The sequence below is a fragment of the Schistocerca americana genome, chromosome X, assembly GCF_021461395.2.
Source record: "Schistocerca americana isolate TAMUIC-IGC-003095 chromosome X, iqSchAmer2.1, whole genome shotgun sequence".
Taxonomy (NCBI): domain Eukaryota; kingdom Metazoa; phylum Arthropoda; class Insecta; order Orthoptera; family Acrididae; genus Schistocerca; species Schistocerca americana.
In genome coordinates this window covers 595,003,691-595,021,234 of record NC_060130.1, presented here as the reverse complement: position 1 = coordinate 595,021,234, position 17,544 = coordinate 595,003,691, and the positions used below count along the sequence as shown (strand labels likewise).

At 39.0% G+C, this 17,544-nt stretch overlaps 1 protein-coding gene across 1 annotated transcript in view; it reads right to left on the bottom strand.

Moving 5' to 3' along the window:
• Positions 1–288: 288 nt before the first annotated feature.
• Positions 289–17,544, bottom strand: part of LOC124556669 (spectrin beta chain, non-erythrocytic 1) — a 309,565-nt gene continuing 292,309 nt past the window's right edge. The window contains exons 68-69 of the mRNA XM_047130637.1: positions 7,655–7,686; positions 289–1,326 (exon numbers count right to left, since the gene is read on the bottom strand). Of these exons, the coding sequence (XP_046986593.1) occupies positions 1,108–1,326; positions 7,655–7,686 (251 nt within the window). The 3' untranslated portion in view covers positions 289–1,107. The remainder of the gene's footprint in view (positions 1,327–7,654; positions 7,687–17,544) is intronic.

The window sequence follows — 17,544 nt, the reverse complement described above, 5'->3', positions numbered from 1 at the left end:
CAATGAGGAGCACTTAAGAACATATTTTACAAAATTAGCATTCAATCATTGTGCGAGCTGCCAAAATGCTGTATCTATAAGTACTCTAAGGGGATTGGGGGGAAAGATGGGTGGGGCATGGTTACGCGTAACAGAGATAATGTAGCAAATGGCATATATTAAGGTTACCATTTCTTATTCACATAGAGTTTTTGGTAAACATATTTTGTTATTTCATGGGGGTTCTTTTCAAGTCCTTACTACGGCATTACAAATGTCAATAATGTGTCAATACTGTCAAGACAATCCTAAGAAATAAAAAATGTATTTGCAGTGATTACATTTTTCTTACAAATATTTAATTACATCACCTATAACTTTTCGTAAACTGTCTGTTACCTCAGAGAGTTTAAGGAAAGAAAGAGTGAAAGAAAAATATGTAACATTATCACAGAAGTACTCAGTTCTGCTTGAAAAGTGGTATCAGAAAATCACATGCCATAAAATTTAGATGAAAAGAAATTACAGATCATTTGATAATAAATATTTTAGTAAGTCCAGTTTACAACTGTAATTATACAGGTCCCAATAAAGATTATCTTGTAGGGCTCTGTGATGTTGACTTTCCCAGAAACAAAAGAGGTGCTTACAAAAATACTTTCACATCACGTAGTGAAAGAAGGATGTAGCTAAGATTTAAGTTATGAACACATTCATAATTTATTTTTATTACAGAAATAGAATGACAGAAGAAAGTATGACACTACTTCTAGCCAACTGAAATTTTCTTATGTATATAAATCTTTCCTCAACATATTAAAATAATAAAGCACCATGTTTGCCCACTGTTTGCAATATGTTGAGGGGGGTGTATGATTGCCTCTTTCCATTTTTTACCAGTAGCTGCACTCACTTCTATTTACAATTTAGGAGAGACATTTGTTGACCTAACACCTGTGAAGGTAACATGATAAATATCAAAATAAAGGTCACTGTTAAAATATTAAGTCACATTAGCCGTACTAATGAGACCATAGCTGCACTTTTCTCCATAACACTACTATTAAGTTTGCCTCGGCTTAAGCCGTCCACATGGAAACTGGCAGTGCACTTCACCACAAATAACACTCAAAGATGTGTAGCACGTTTCTGACGGAACAGTTTGCTGAGGACATTACTGGTTCGTTTGTCTTTATCCTTGCGTGTACTGGGTGCATGCTGTTCACTCTCAGATGAGCTCTCACTAGGACGTTGACCCTCCAATCCACCAGCTCCTCCAGGCCCAGAACTGGCACTGTATGCTGATAAAGATGATAGTCGAGAACTGTAGTCTGGTGGCAGTGATGCCTGCAGAAAAGATACACATTAGTCATGTCTACCTGTAGCATATAATGATAGTACAGAAAAGTAATAAACAAACATTTTGGTTTCAACAATTCAGCAGAGGAATAATTGTCCAAATGCAGGTGTTAAGTTCTTTACTTCCTCTTACTTACTAACTACATCCTCCAGGTAGTGTCAGTGAGCCTACAATTAACCATGTAACAAAATGAACTTAGTATTTTCACAGAATTAAAAAAAAAAAACATACCAATGAAGCACATGAAGAATATGTAGTAAAAGCAGGAATAAAACAAAGGGTATATAATAGAACACATGAAACAAGCTCTGAAACTAATCTTTCACATATAAGGTTAAAATTATATGAGATATACCACCCCCCCCCCTCCACCCCTCCTCTCCCATCATCCTCAATGCATATATTTCCTTCTATTATCAAATTTAATTTATGGCTCAGGATGTGTCCTATCAACTGGTCCGTCTTTTAGTTAAATCGTGGCATAAATTTCTTTTTTCCCTAATTTGATCTGCACCACCTGATTTGTTATTCAATCTACCCATCTAACTGTCAGGAGTTTGCATCATATTTCAAAAGTGTCTATTCTCTCCTTCTTTGTACTGCTTATCAGCAATGTTTCACTTCCATTAAAGGCTATTCTTCAGACAAATAACTCAAGAAAATACTTTGTGACACTAAAAATATTAGATTACAATTTCCTCTCGTTTAAAAATGCTTTTCTCACTGTTGCCTGTCTTCTTTTTATATCCTTTGCACTTGAGGCACCATCAGTTAGTTTGCCACCCAAACAGAAAAACTCATGTACTATACTTTTAGTGTCTCATTTCTTCATCTAATGCCCTCAACATTGCCTTATTTAATCTAATTACATTCCATTACCCTTCTTTTAGCGTTACTGATGCTCATAATATAATCTGTTCTCAAGATTCTAGTCACTCCACTCAACTGCTCTTCCTAGTCCTTTGCCATCTCTGCCAGAATTACAATATCAATGGCAAACCTCGAAATTTTTATTTCCTTCTCCCTTAATCGTAATTCCCTTTTCAAATTTCTCCTCAGTTTTCATCACAGCTTGCTCACTGTACAGACCGAATAACATCAAGGATAGAGTACAACCATGCCTCACTCCCTCCTGAACTATGGCGTTCCTTTCAGGTACTTCAATTCTTTAAACTAAAGTCTCGTTTCTGTACAAGTTAAAAACAATCCTTCACTTCCTGTTTGTTATCTCTGTTACCTTCAAAATTTCAAAGAGTGTAGTCCAGTAAAAATTGCCCAAACCTTTCTCTATATGTATGTTTGCCTTTCTTCAATGTATCTTCGAGGACAAGTCTTAGGACTCTTTCGTGAGGTAGGCTTCTACCAGTTTTTCCATTCTCCTGTAAGTAATTCATGTCAATATTTTGCATCCATGGCTTATTACACTGATGACTTGATATTATCACACCTGTCAGCACCTGCCTCCTTTGGAATTGGAATTATTACATTCTTCCTGAAGTCTGTCTAAGATCTCACACACCAGATTGAATAACATTGTCATGGCTGGTTCTCACAAGGATCTCAATAATTCTGGAGGAATGTTATCTACTCATAGAGCCTTGTTTCCATTTATGTCTCTCTCAGAGTACCACACCTCCCACTTCGTTTTCACACAACTCCTCTTCTCTGTCTATTATATTGTTCTCAAGTTTGTTTCATGTATATAGGTGTTCTACATATTCTTTCCACTTTTCAGCTTTCCCTTCTTTGCTTAGTAGTGGCTTGCCACTGAACTCTTGATACTCATACAACACCTTCTCTTTTCTCTGTAAGTCTCTCTAATATTACACAAACACAAATATGAAATCCACCAAATGTGGCACTTTATCTTCACATACAAGTAAATCAACATGGGGCCTGCTGGGTTTACTTTTATCAGCAAATCACTGCACAGGACACCTGAATATGACCATGCAAATGTATTTCTAGTGGTACAACAGAACACTGAGAATGTTTATTTCAGTATTTCCTCAATATTATTTTTGCTATTTTGTGGGACTGATGACCCTGTAGTTTCGTCCCTTTATCCCTCAAATTTATATAAGTAAGGAACAGGAGCAGCTCCAGCACTGACCCTGGGGCAAACCCCCCCCCATTTAACTGGTCCCACTCAGACCCCACATCATAGCCATTGTCAACACTGTGCAGAATGACCTTCTGCTGTCTGTTATTAAAGTTACTGATCAGTCGTATATATGTACAGTATTTAACGATCACTTTCTGAGCATTGCTGGTGAATTAAATAAAAACTTATTTTGTACAAGTTACTAAGAACCGACTTTACATCGCTGACCTTGTGCTGCTGACCAGACACTTCCTTCAAGACTGACCATATGGTTTTAATTTTATCCTGTGAATTAGCTATTCTATTTGCGTACCACATGCTCTTTGCCTTCATAACAACATTTTAAGCACTTTACAATACTGTTTGTAATGGGTTACTCTAGCTCAAGTGTGACTACTTCTAACATTTTGATATAATTTCCACTTTGTTCTACACAATATCCTTGTCCCACTAGTCAGACACCCAGGCTGCCGCTTACTGCTAGTACCCTGTTTAGAATGTTCTAATGGAAAGCAACTTTTAAAGAGCATGAGAAATGTGTTAAGGAAGGCATATTTGTCATCTATATTATTGGCGCTATAAACATCCTGCCACTATTGTTCATTAACGAGGTTTTAAAAAACCCTCTACTGCTGTTGGATTAGCTTTTCTACATAGTCTATAATTATATATAACATTTGTTCAAGTATAAACACCTTTTAGTGTTAAAATTTGTGCATCACTGTCTGAAAGGCCAGTCACCCTTTTACTAACAGAATGCCCATCTAGTAATGAAGAATGAATAAAAATATTGTCTATAGTTGTGCTACTGTTCCCCTGCACCCTGGTTGCAAAAATACATAGTCTGCATCAGATCATATTAATTAAGATCCTCCAACAGCCTTTTTCTTGTGCCAATGAACCAACAATTAGATTTTTCACTTAACTCTACAACATCCTATTCCCCGCAAAATGCTATTCTGATATAGTGCCACTTCAAATAATGGTGTTGAGTGTGCTTTGGTATGGTAACCTTCCTAAATGCCTAAACAGTCAGTCTGCCTCAACCAACAGTCTAGCACATTTTGCAGTGATACTGGAACCATATCAAAAGCTACAATGAGTAAGCCAGTTCTCCTTTTGAATGCATGCTTGTTTCTTAAGCTATTAAGACCAATTTCAGAACAACATTCCTGCATTTTTCAAATGTCTCTTAACAGGATAAGCTTTCTTTTTTCTCTAACCCTCAAGATGAAAAGTGAATTTTTCCAGTTATTACACAAAACTATTCCAGTACTTTTTTTTTTTTTTTTTTTTTTTGCCAAAAATCAATTACTTTCTGATAAAATCTACACAGATATGATAATTTTTTTTCCATTTATCACTGGCAGTCTGAATTATAAAGCTTCCAACCTAAGAATTATTACACACTTTTTGCTCAATTCAAGCCTGCAAGAAAAAATGTAGGATTTGAGGATTTGCCTTGATGTGAAAACACCATTTGGTTTTCATATTTTTCCTTCATGAGGGACCACAGTCACGCAAAACTTTTTGAAAGAAATTTATGCTATTTGAATGTATATCATAATAAATACAAATCTAGAGTCAATTGTCGAAATTTCTTTAACAAAAATAAACAAAAAAGCATTTTTTTACCAAAACTAATTTTTTCAAAGTACTACCATAATTAAAAAAATAGCAATGATGTTAATATTCTGTTAAATGTAAATGAGTGAATCTGTCCTCAACACTGTGATGCCAACTGCTGCTCAGATTACTGCTGCAGTTGCAGTACGATGTGCCAGTTCATGAATGGCAGTACAACAGGTTGAATCACTAGACTGATGTACAAATTTTCAGTCAGGGTGCATGGGATAACCACTAGAGTGCTCCTGCTATCATGCGAAATCACACCCCAGACCATACCTACAGGTGCAGGTCCAGTGTGTCTAGCACAATGACAGGTCGGTTGCAGGTCTCAACTGGCCTCCTCCTAGCCAACACACAGCCATCACTGGCACCGAAAAAAAACCTGCTTTTATCAGAAAACCCAACTGACCTCCACCCTGCCCTCTAACAAGCTCTCCCTTGACATCACTTACATCGCAAATGGTGGTGGTTTGGGGTCCGTAGAATGCACACTACAGAGCATCTGAGCTCAGACCTGTCCTTTAAGAAACCGATTTGTAACAGTTTGTTGTGTCACTGTGGTGACTGCTGCTACCGAAATTGCTACTGCAGATGCAGAATGATATGCCACAGCCATACGCTGAACACGATGGTCTTCCCTCTCGGTACAACAATGTGGCCATTCAGAGCAGACTCTTCTTGTGACCGTACATTATTTTGATCATGACTGCCAGCAGTCATGTACAGTGGCTACATTCCTGTCATGTCTTTCTGCAATATTGCAGAGGGATCCAGCTTCTTGTCACCCTATTATTTGATCTCGTTCAAACCCGTTGAGGTGTTGATGATGGTGTCTTTGCTGCCTGATGACCATTACAGCATGTGTTTACAGCAAACTTGATTTACATCCTCGTAGTGGCACTACTAGCATCAATCTTATGTGACTGGTGCAAAATTTGAAATGACATCATCTTTTGGATGTAGGAACATACCTACAAACTTTCAACCGTGTCGCACAACTCCTCCTTGGCAATGCGATAATTTTTTTTTCTGTCAGTGTATTAGAGCAAAACAAATAAAATATTTTGTATCAAGGTTTGTCTGCAATTCTTATATTTGTTTCTTAACATGTACCACTAAATTTATGAGGTTCACTGCAAAAAGTCACTGCAGAAGTAACACACACGAAATAGAGCAAAGTATTTTAAGTGATTTATTCATCCTTAATGGTACACCTGCACTGCCTGCAAAAAAAGTGACGCACCCAGAAGACGTGGTCACATATTGTACACGTACAGTCAGTCAATGGGTATGTAAATAATTACAGTTGCAATTCTCTGTGACAGGTAGAATGGCCACCAGAGTACATTATTGTTGCTACTGTGCCTGGTAGGGTATAGAAGGGTTGTGAACAACATCAGATACTGAGTGATTACTGTAAAAGATGGAGATCCCACTTACTCATACAAGACAGAATTATCAACACCTGAGAGAGTTGAAGAGGGTCTCACTCTGGGTCTCAATCTGGCCAGCTGATCAAATTGCACAATATTCAGCTTTGTGGAGTATCTGGATGTGACAGTGGTGTGATGTTACACTGCATGGGGATGTGAGAGCAGGCACACTCATCTTACAGATACTGATCAGCCACACCTGACCATCACAAAAGAGAAGCACTGCACTGTGCACCAAACACATCATAGCACCTTGGCATCTGCACCTGACATCTGAGGACAACATTGCAACAGTCTGTGTCATCCTGCACCATTTTCCAGATACTACCAGCAGTCAGACTAGAGCATTATGGAGCCGTGGGTAGGTGGTCGTTAACAACACAATACAAATGGCTGTATTTGGACTGGTGCTGTGATCAGAAAGCATGGACTGCTGGTGATATTGCGGCGTGTTCAGCCATCAATTGCGGTTCTCCTCTACACTGGATGAACATCATCAGTGAGTACTGAGACAGCTTGATGAAGGGTCCCATTCTCTCACTGTTTTCAAGAGGCACAACAGTGTTACTCCTCATGTCATGATGTGGGGATCTATCAGAGATCAGGGTGGGTAGTGAGTGAGGGAATCCTGGCAACACAGTACATCATGGACATCCTGTGCTCTCATGTGTTACCTCTCATGTGACAGTATCATGGTCATTCTTCAACAGGACAATGCTCATTCACACATGGCTATGAACTGTCTGCGTGATGTTGAGATACTCCCATGGTCAGCAAGATCCCCATTCTGTCCCCAATAGAACCTATGTGGGACAAGCACAGACATCAACTCCGTCCCAGTGCTAGCATCCGGGATATCAAGGACCTGTTACTAGAGTGGTGGAGCAGCTTGTCTCAGGAGTGGGTACAATGGCTTTACAACACCCTTCCCAGCAAAATTAGTGCATGCATCCAGCCCAGAGGTGGCGCCATGTCGTACTAACAAATGAGCTCATACTGCCAAGTTCTTTATAAATTTGACTCAATTTTGTAATCCCTGAAATGACAATGCCTGCTCTATCAACCTTCAACATTTCATTTGTCCCTCCCCTTCAAGGAGCTTCACTTTCTTTGTCAGGCAGTGTATATTATCTTGAGCAGTCATATTACCTGTCTAGCTTGTGGTGTGATGTTCCCATAAACTGAAACAAACAGAAAAATATTGTAAGAATAAGAACACAAATGACGTAACATAGAAACATCAATCAAGTGGTCCTCCATTATATTATGAAAGATAACATTCTATAAAAACAAAGTAATTAACAATTTTGAAATTAATCTGAATTATTCTTACTTCATATATTACACTTAGCCTGCATGCCCTTTTTAGGATTTCCAGTTTATCAACTGTATTTTTAAGTTTTGTTTTCGTTGTATTTCGGATTTCCATTTCACAGTAATACAGTTGTGTGGGTGGCACCATTAAGATTGCTAATTCAGTTTGTTTCTCTGTTTCATGTACTAAACTGCCCCATTAACCTTATGCTCAACATCTGTTACAAGGCTATTTCTACTTTGCGGAAAAAGATCTTTTTCCATTCAATATTTTATGCTGGAAAATTTTTCATTTTTTTTAAAGCTATGCACCAAATATCTAAATTTGAGACAGGTAACCTGATGAACTAGGCAATGACAATACAACAAATAAATAATGTGTCAAATTTTAAATTACTTAATTCCTGCACAATTAATGAGTCCCCAGCTACATATCAAATCTGAGGCAGTAAAAAAAAAAAAAAAAAAAAATCAGACTATTAAATAATACTTACATTAGCTGTAGTTTTGAAAACTGGTAAAAGGCTACACACATTATGCATTAATGTAATATTTTGTTTAGTTATTGCCTTAAACTGTCCCAAAAAATAACGGAAGACTGTATACACCAACTTACTCTACATGAAGGAGATGGACTATTCAATGATAGGGCAAGGAGATTCACTAATTTCCCTTAAAAAGTGAACAAAAAGCTTAAAAGATTAGCCACAAATTCTGTTTCTTACAACATTTTGTCTTTAATATGCTCCCCCCCTCCCCCCCCCCCCCCCCCCTCTCTAATTTTCCTGCCCAATCTGGAGAAGGGCAAAGGGCAAACATGTTAAACACTGAGAGCTCCAACATTAGGTGGCTAACTAAGCCTCTTGGGGAAATAGCAGGCAGGGTGGGAAAGAATGACATTGCAAACTCACAATGTTTGCCGTGGGGGCCTTGTCTGAGATGTGGAAGAAGCTCTGACGGTGGCTATCGAGCACACTGGGTGCAACCAGCTGCAAATAATGGCACATGTTAGCAGAAGGCTGATTTGGTGAAGGTAACTAGCACTATTTGTAGTATCGCATCCAAGTCTGATCGTGGTCCTCTGGTTTGGAGTAGGATGAAAGGTCTAAACCAGAGGCTCAGATGACTCTGCAGCAGTATCAAGTGCTAATTTCTCAATCTTCTCTATCGAGTGGAGAACAGCAGGAATTTCCTTAACAGGTCAGGCATGCACTACATGCAGGAAATGGATATTTGGGTAGTGGAGTATGTGTGACGAATAGCCAGCCAAACTCAAAGAGACATCGGCCAGAATGCTCTCAGGAAATGCTTGTCCTCACGTACTAGATATAGAAAAGGTTGATATGGTATTAGTAAAATGCAGGAGCATCCAAGGAAAGGTCCCAGAATTAATATTGTTTATTGAAGGTTATAATGCCCACATAGTATTGGGAACAGAAAGTTGGTTGAAACCGGAAGTGAATGGCAATGTAATTGTAAGGCCAGATTGTAATATTTATGGCAAGGATAGGTTATTCACCAATGATGGCAGAATATTTATTGCAGTAAAGAATTCAATACTATGTAGCGAGGTTACAACGGATTATGAATGCAGATTAATCTAGGTGAAGTTAAGCACCAAAGGTCAGTCAAAAATGGTAATCAGATGCTCTTACAGATCACCTGGGCCAGGAAATTTAGTGGCAGAGGACTTCAGAGACAATTTGCAGAACATCGTTAATAATTTTCCTGATCGTTCTCTTATAATAGGGGTGACTTCAACTTGCAAGGCCTAGACTGAGAAAATAATTCTATCCAGACAGGTGCCAGAGACAGGGATTTGTGTGACATTATTCTGAATGTCTTATCTGAGATTTACTTCAACCAGATAATAAGGGAACCAAGTTGTGAAGGTAATGTCCTAGACCTAGTTGCAAAAGACAGACCTGAACTTAGCGAATCAGATAACATAGAGGAAGGTATCAGTGATGATAAGGCCATGATAGCGACTATGACTATGAGTATTAAAAGGAATCAGTAAAAACAGCTAGTATCACTCTTGCCTTCTTACTATGTTAGTTAAAATTATTACAAGGAATATTAAGAAAGACAGGAAAATATTTTTTCTCAACAAGAGTGACAGGATACAAATTGCATAGTATCTAAGTAGTCAACATAAAATATTCAGTGCTGAGGATGAAGCTGTGGAACACGAACCGAAAAAAATTCAAAAGCCTCATTCAATATGCCTTAGACAAGTATGTTCTGAGCAAGGTCACAAGGGATTGGAAAGATCCACTGTGGTTTAATGGTCATGTTAGAAAACTGCTACATAAACAAAGAGAGCTTCATCACAGATTCAAGACAAATCAAAACCTAGCTGCCCAACAAAAATCTGAACCGATGAGACAAGTGTTCAATGACTTTAGAAGTAAAATTTTGTCAACTGATCTGACTAACATTTTTAAGAGGCTTTGGTCTTATACAAATTCAGTAAGCAGTTCAAAATCATCTATTCAGTCACTCAGTGACCTTACTGACAGCAAAATGGAAGATGATAGAGAGAAGGCCAAAATACAGAATTCAGTCTTCCAAGATTGTTTCACTGCAGACAATCACAATATGGTTCCTCTTTCAATCATCATATGAATGTCAAAAAGGCAGATATTGAGGTAACCAACTGACGAATAGAAGATCAAGTACAAGTGCTTAATAGTGGAAAGACATCAGGACCAGATACCTGTAAGATTCTGCAAAGATTATACGAAAGAACTTGCTCCCCTTCCAGCAGCAGTTTGTTGTAGTTTTTTCGAGCAACGATGGGCACTTAGCAACTGGAAAAAAAGTGCAGGTCATCCCCATGTTTACAAAGGGTCATAGGGCAGATGCACATAATTAGAGGCCTGTACTGTTGATGTCAACCTGTTGTAACGTCTTTGGAGAAGAAAAATCTCCTCTATAAAAATCAACATGGATTCCACAGAGATCTTGCAAAACTCAGCTTGCTCTGTTCCTCCATGAGATCCATAGTGCTGTAGCTCAGGTTGATGCTCTGTTCCTTGACTTCAGGAAGGCATTTGACACTGTCCCACACTGCCATCTAGTGAAAAAACTATGAGCTACCGAGTATCGGTCCAGACTTGCAACTGGATCCAGGATGTACTTATACACAGAACTCTATATGGCACTCTTAATGAAAAAGATTTACAGATTTAAAGGTAATTTCTGCAGTATCCCAAGGAAGTGTGATATGACTGTTACTGTTTATGATATACAAATGCTCTAGTAAGATGCCCTTTAAGACTGTACTGATTTGCAGAATGATCTGCAGAGGGTTGATGAATAAATGTAACATATTGCACATACATAGGAAAATAAATCCACTACTGTACAATGACACTATTGATGAAAATTGTTGGAAACAGTATCTACCATCAAATATCCAGGAGTAACTATTCAGAGCGATCTTAAGTGGAATTAACATATAAAACAAATAGTAGGAAAAGCAGATGCCAGACAGATTCATAGGAAGAATCGTAAGGAAATGTAATTCTTGAGTGTTGTTCACAAATCTGGGACCCTTCCCAGGTAGGAGTAGTGGTGGTGGCGGTGATGGTGGTGGTGTGGTGGTGGTGGTGGTGGTGGTGGTGGTGGTGGAGAGGGGGGGGGGAGGAGGGAGGGAGGGGGAGAGAGAGAGAGAGAGAGAGAGAGAGAGAGAGAGAGAGAGAGAGAGAGAAGATATAACAACAAGCAGTTCATTTTGTTCAAGATTGTTTACTCAGTGTGAGAGTGTTACAGAGATGCTCAGCAAACACCAGTGGCATATGCTACGAAAGAGATGTTGGGAATCATGGAGTGGTTTATCATTGAAATTTTGAGAGAGAGTCAGATACCATATTACTCCCTCCCAAATACATCTCGGGAAAAGATCGTGATGAGAAAAGTTGAGAAATTACTGCTAATACAGAGACTTACCAACAATCATTCTTCCCATACATCATTCATGACTGGAACAGGGAAGGGGAGGGGGGGGGGGGGGAGAGAGATCAGTTAGTGGTACCAGCAGTATCCTCTAGCACACACTGTCAGATGGGTTGTGGAGTACTGATGTAAATGTAGCACATCATCATATTCAAGTTAGATGCTACTGATATTACTGGGCATATATTTCTTCAGGAGAGCGACTTTTTTTTGTGGTCTTCAGTCTGAAGACTTTTTTGATGCAGCTCTCCATTCCATGCTACTCTATCCTGTGAGAGCCTCTTCATCTCCGAATAACTGCTGCAACCTACATCTTTCTGCTGCTTACTGTATTCATCTCTTGGTCTCCCTCTACAATTTTTACCCCTCACACTGCTTTCCAATACTAAATTGGTGATCCCTTGATGCCTCAGAATGTGCCCTACCAACAGATCCCTTCCTTTGGTCAAATTGTGCCACAAATTTCCCCAGTTCTACTCAGTACGTCCTCATTAGTTACATGATCGACCCATCTAATCTTCAGCATTCTTCTGTAGCACCACATTTCGACAGCTTCTATTCTCTTTTTATCTAAACTGTTGATCATCCACGTTTCACCTCCTTACGTGGCTACACTAGAGACAAATACCTTCAAAAAAGATTTCCTAACACTTAAATCTATATTTGATGTTAACAGCTTTCTCTTCTTCAGAAATGCTTTTCTTGCCATTGGCAGTCTACATTTTATATCCTCTGTACTTCAGTCATCATCATTTATTTTTTTGTGCAATAACAAAACTCCTCTACTACTTTAGGTGACTTGTTTCCTAATCTGATTCCCTTACCATCACCTGATTTTGCTTTTGTTGATGATCATCTTATACCCTCCTTTCAAAACAGTGTCCATTCTGTTCAATTGCTCTTCCAAGTTCTTTGCTGTCTCTGACAGAATTGCAATGTCATTGGCAAACCTCAACACTTGTATTTCTTCTCCCTGAACTTTAAGCCCTACTCCAAATTTTTCTTTGGTTTCCTTTACTCCTTGTTCAATGTACACATTGAATAGCATTGGAGATAGGCTACAGCCCTGTCTCACTCCCTTCTTACCCACTGCTTCCCTTTCATGCCCTTTGACTCTTATTACTGCCCTTTGGTTACTGTACAAGTTGTAAACATCCTTTCATTCCCTGTATTTTACCGCTGCTACCTTCAGGATTTCAAAGAGAGTATTCCAGTCAACACTGTCAAAAGCTTTCTACAAGTCTACAAATGCTATAAACGTAGGTTTGCCTTTCCTTAACCTGTCTTCTAAGGTAAGTCGTAGAGTCAGTATTGACTCACGTGTTCCTATATTTCTCCGAAATCTAAATTGATCTTCCTTGAGGTCTGCTTCTACCAGTTTTTCCATTCATCTGTACAGAACTCTTGTTAGTATCTTGCAACCATGACTTATTAAACTGATAGATCAGTAGTTTTCACACCTGTCAGCAACTGCTTTCTTTGGAATTGGAATTACTACATTCTTCTTGAAGCCTGAGGGTATTTTGACTGTCTCAAACATCTTGCACACCAGATGGGGGAGTTTTGTCATAGCTGGCTTTCTTAAGGCTATCAGTAGCTCTGACAGTATCTTGTCTACTATCAGGGCCGTGTTTCAATTTAGATCTTTCAGAGCCTTGTCGAATTCTTCTCGCAGTCTCCTATCTCCCATCTCATTCTCTTCTACACCCTCTCCCATTTCTATAATATTGCTTTCAAGTTCATCTCCCTTGTATAGATCCTCTGTATACTCCTTCCACCTTTCAGCTCGCCCTTATTTGCTTGGGACTGGTTTACCATCTGAGCTCTTGATATTCATACAGGTGCTTCTCTTTTGCCCAAAGGCATCTTTAATTTTCCTGTAGGTGGTATATATATTTCCTCTATGGAAATATGCTTCTAAATCCTTACACTTGTCCTCTAGTCATTCCTGCTTAGCAATTTTGCACTTCCTGTTGATCTCATTTTTTAGATGCTTGTATTCCCTTTCACCTGCTTTACTTGCTGCATATTTAAATTTTCTCCTTTCATCAATTAAAGTCAGTATCTCTTATGTTATCCACGGATTCATACTAGGCCTTGTCTTTTTACCTATTTGATCTTCTGCTTCCTTCACTATTTCATCTGTTAAAGCTACCAATTCACCTTCTATTGTATTCCTTTCTGTTTTTCTAGCCAACTGTTGCCTGATGCTCCATCCTGAAGCTCTCAACAACCTCTGGTTCTTTCAACTTTTCCAGGTCTCATCTCCTTAATTTCCTACCTTTTTCCAATGTCTTCAATTTTAATCTACAGTTCATAATCAATAAATTGTGGCCAGAGTCCACATCTGAATCTGGTTCCTAAATCTCTATTTACACATTATATAATTAATCTGAAACCTTCCAGTGTCTCCAGATCTCTTTCATGTATACAACCTCCTTTATGGTTCTTAAACCAACTGTTAGCAATGATAAAATTATGCCCTGTGCAAAACTCTACCAGGCAGCTTCCTCTTTCATTCCTTTCCCCAAGTACACATTCACCTACTATTTTTCCTTCTCTTTCTTTTCCTATTATTGAATTTCAGTCCCCCATAACAATTGAATTTTCATCTCCTTCAACTACCCGAATAATTTCTTTTACCTCATCACACATATCTTCAGCCTCCTCTTCATCTGTGGAGCAAGTTGGCATGTAAACTTTTACTACTGTGGTAGGTGTGGGCTTTGTGTATACCTTTGCTATGATAATGCATTCACTATGCTGTTCATAGTTTCTTACCCACATTACTATTTTCTATTCATTACTAAACCCATGTCTGCATTACCCTGTTTGACTTTGTATTTATAATCCTGTACCACGTGACCAGAACTCCCGTTCCTTCACTGATTTACACTCTATCCAACTTCAACCTATCCATTTCACTTTTCCAATTTTCTAACCTAACGCCCCAATTAAGGGATCTGAAATTCCACACTCCAATCCGTAGAATGCCAATTTCATTTCTCCTGATGACATCCTCCTCAGCAGAGCCACAACTGAACACATTTCATTAAAAATGGACATATTGCCAATTTAAGTAACTGTCAGGTAATAAATTATTATATTGAAACATAGTTAAGTCATTAATCTTGTCATCTTAGACAGAGTTTGATAAAGGGATGTCAACTTGATATTATATACTATTTACTCTCATAAGACTACTCAATCATCTATCTCTAAAAATCAAGTTTTTAATGTACCTGAATTGTCAAAATGAGTATGTATCAACAATGTAATGTTTTACTGAATTACAAGAAACAGCAAAGACATATGAAATAAAAGTCTGATATGATCATGTATATCTGAAACAATTGTGTTTAACATTAGCATATTTCAGTAATGAAGTTGGGTGGTCTTAGGAGAGGGAAGGCATTGAGTCTTATATTCAGAAATGCCACTAGTAACAAAATATAGTTTTCACTGACAGAGAGGGTCAGAGGTCAGCTACAAACTAGTATAGTATGAGGTGACAAGCAGAGATTGAAATATTAACTGTATGAGTAGAAGGCAAAAATTAAACAGCCTTGCAGAGAAATGACACTGATATGCAAAACTTTTTTTTTAGCATGTTGTGCTGTTTGAAGTGCCAATTTGATCTGCATTTTATAGCTGTCATGCAGTACATGTTGTTCAAATGGACAAACTGGAATACCATTCAATCATAAAATTCTTTGTTCCACATGAATTACTGCCATCAGAAAATTGTTCAAGGGGGAATTCTGAACTGTTAAGGAATATGTGGTCAATTTGAAACTCACTATAATTCTCTTGAAGCTAATAATATCTTCTCTCACATGATCAGCCAAGTGGTGGCCTCATCTTGTCGCATTGTTTCAGGGAGTTTCATACCCATTATCTTGAGATGAAGTGATGGAATGGTGTGTTCCGAGTTCCTTATATAGCCATTGGACTGCTGACCTCTTCTGCAGCCAGGCCAATCACATGCTTCCAGAAGAGTGTGCCTCACCTGTGGTTGGGGAATGCAGTGCAGCTCGTGGTGGGGGAGCAATGTGCAGTTGTGGTGTGGGCGTCGAGTCCCAATGTCTGTACATTCCGTCCACAGATAATGACACCTTCAGAACAGAGTTTTTCTGTCATATTTTCACAACTGCAGAATTTCACATTGTGCTGAGTTGAAACCCACTATCCTGGTTTATTAGGTTGTTGGGCAGACCTATTTCTGTCACCTCTTTGACAACTGCATCCCAGAATCTGTTAGTGTTTCATAGCTTCTTCAGTCATTCAAAATCAAAGGTGTGTTCCCCACTGATTCTATACTCTGCCACTGTGGACTTGTCTGTCTGCCCCCGTTGAACGCTTCTAATGTGCTCCGTACAGTGCTATGAGGTACATCATCATGTCCATCTGATGTACTGCATCCTACATTTGACTCAATACTGTAAATACCCAGCCCTAACCAGTCTTTGGTCAAGCAAAGCCTGTTCTTAATTTTCCACGTTGCATGAACAATGGTCTTCATTTGATGTTTCCCCATTATTCTCATGATCTTGGCTGTCTGTGCCTGCATATGGCCAGAATGCCACATGTTTTGGTTCTTCTTCTGGTAGTTTGTCCTCCCCCCTCTTCTCAGTCTGTAAGGCACATCTTATTGGTGCCAAGTTTCCTGCAGGCAACCTCTTCCTGTTGCAGATGGGCCTGGCTCTATGTACTGACATGGTTACTTTCGAGTTGCATTGTGTTGGATTGTAGCAACTCAGAGCATTAAGGAAAATGTCTGTGTGAGTCTTTTTCCTGCAGACCAAGTGTCTCAATGTGGCGTCCAGTCTTCTCTTGACAAAATATCTAAGAAGAGTAGGCTTAGATTCTCTTCTGTCTCCATAGTGAATTTGATGCTGTCGTGTATATCACTGTGATGACACAGGAACTCTTACAAGTTCACTCTGCCTTTGGCCACACCACAAAGATGTCATTTACATATCTGTAGAATTCCTTTGGTTCTAGGCAGGCAGTATTGAGTACTACATCCTTTAAGTGTCTCATGCATAGATTAGCCATACCTGGAGCTAATGGGGTACCCATAGCAACCCTATCTATTTGCTCATAGGATTTTCCACCACATCTGAAAAAGGCGATGGCTAGTACATATCAAAAGATTTTGACTGTCCTCATCAAACTGGTCCTCAAGTAAAACTAAGCAATCTTCCAGTGGTACACTGGTGAAACGTGATGCAATATCAATGCTGACTAGTGACTCCTCCTCATCCACAAGTAATCCTTGGAGCACTTTCACAAATTCTGTTGAGTTCTCAACATGGTGTGGACAGTGACCCATGAGAGATGTTACCAGCTGTGCTAGATGTTTGGCTGTCCCATATGTCAGCAAGTTTATGGCGTTTATTACAGGCCGCAGTGGAACTCCCTTCTTGAGTATTTTTGGGAGGGCATACAGTTGTGGTGGCGCTGGTACCCTGGCTTAAAGTCATCTGATGGCGATCCTGTTCAGTCCTGAATTCCTGAGCAGATCGATTGTCTTCCATGCCATATATGTTGTTGCATCCTTCCCCAGTTGTTGAGTGCCAGATCTTGCAATAAAGTGTCAATCTTCTGCCAGTAATCTTCTGACTTCAGTAATACAGTTACATTGCCTTTGTATGCTGCGAAGACCACTATATCCTTGTCATCATGTAGGGACAGTAAAGCCCATAGTGCCCTGTGTTCCACTGCTGAAATGATGTTCTTCAGTATTCTTACTTTGTCAGGGG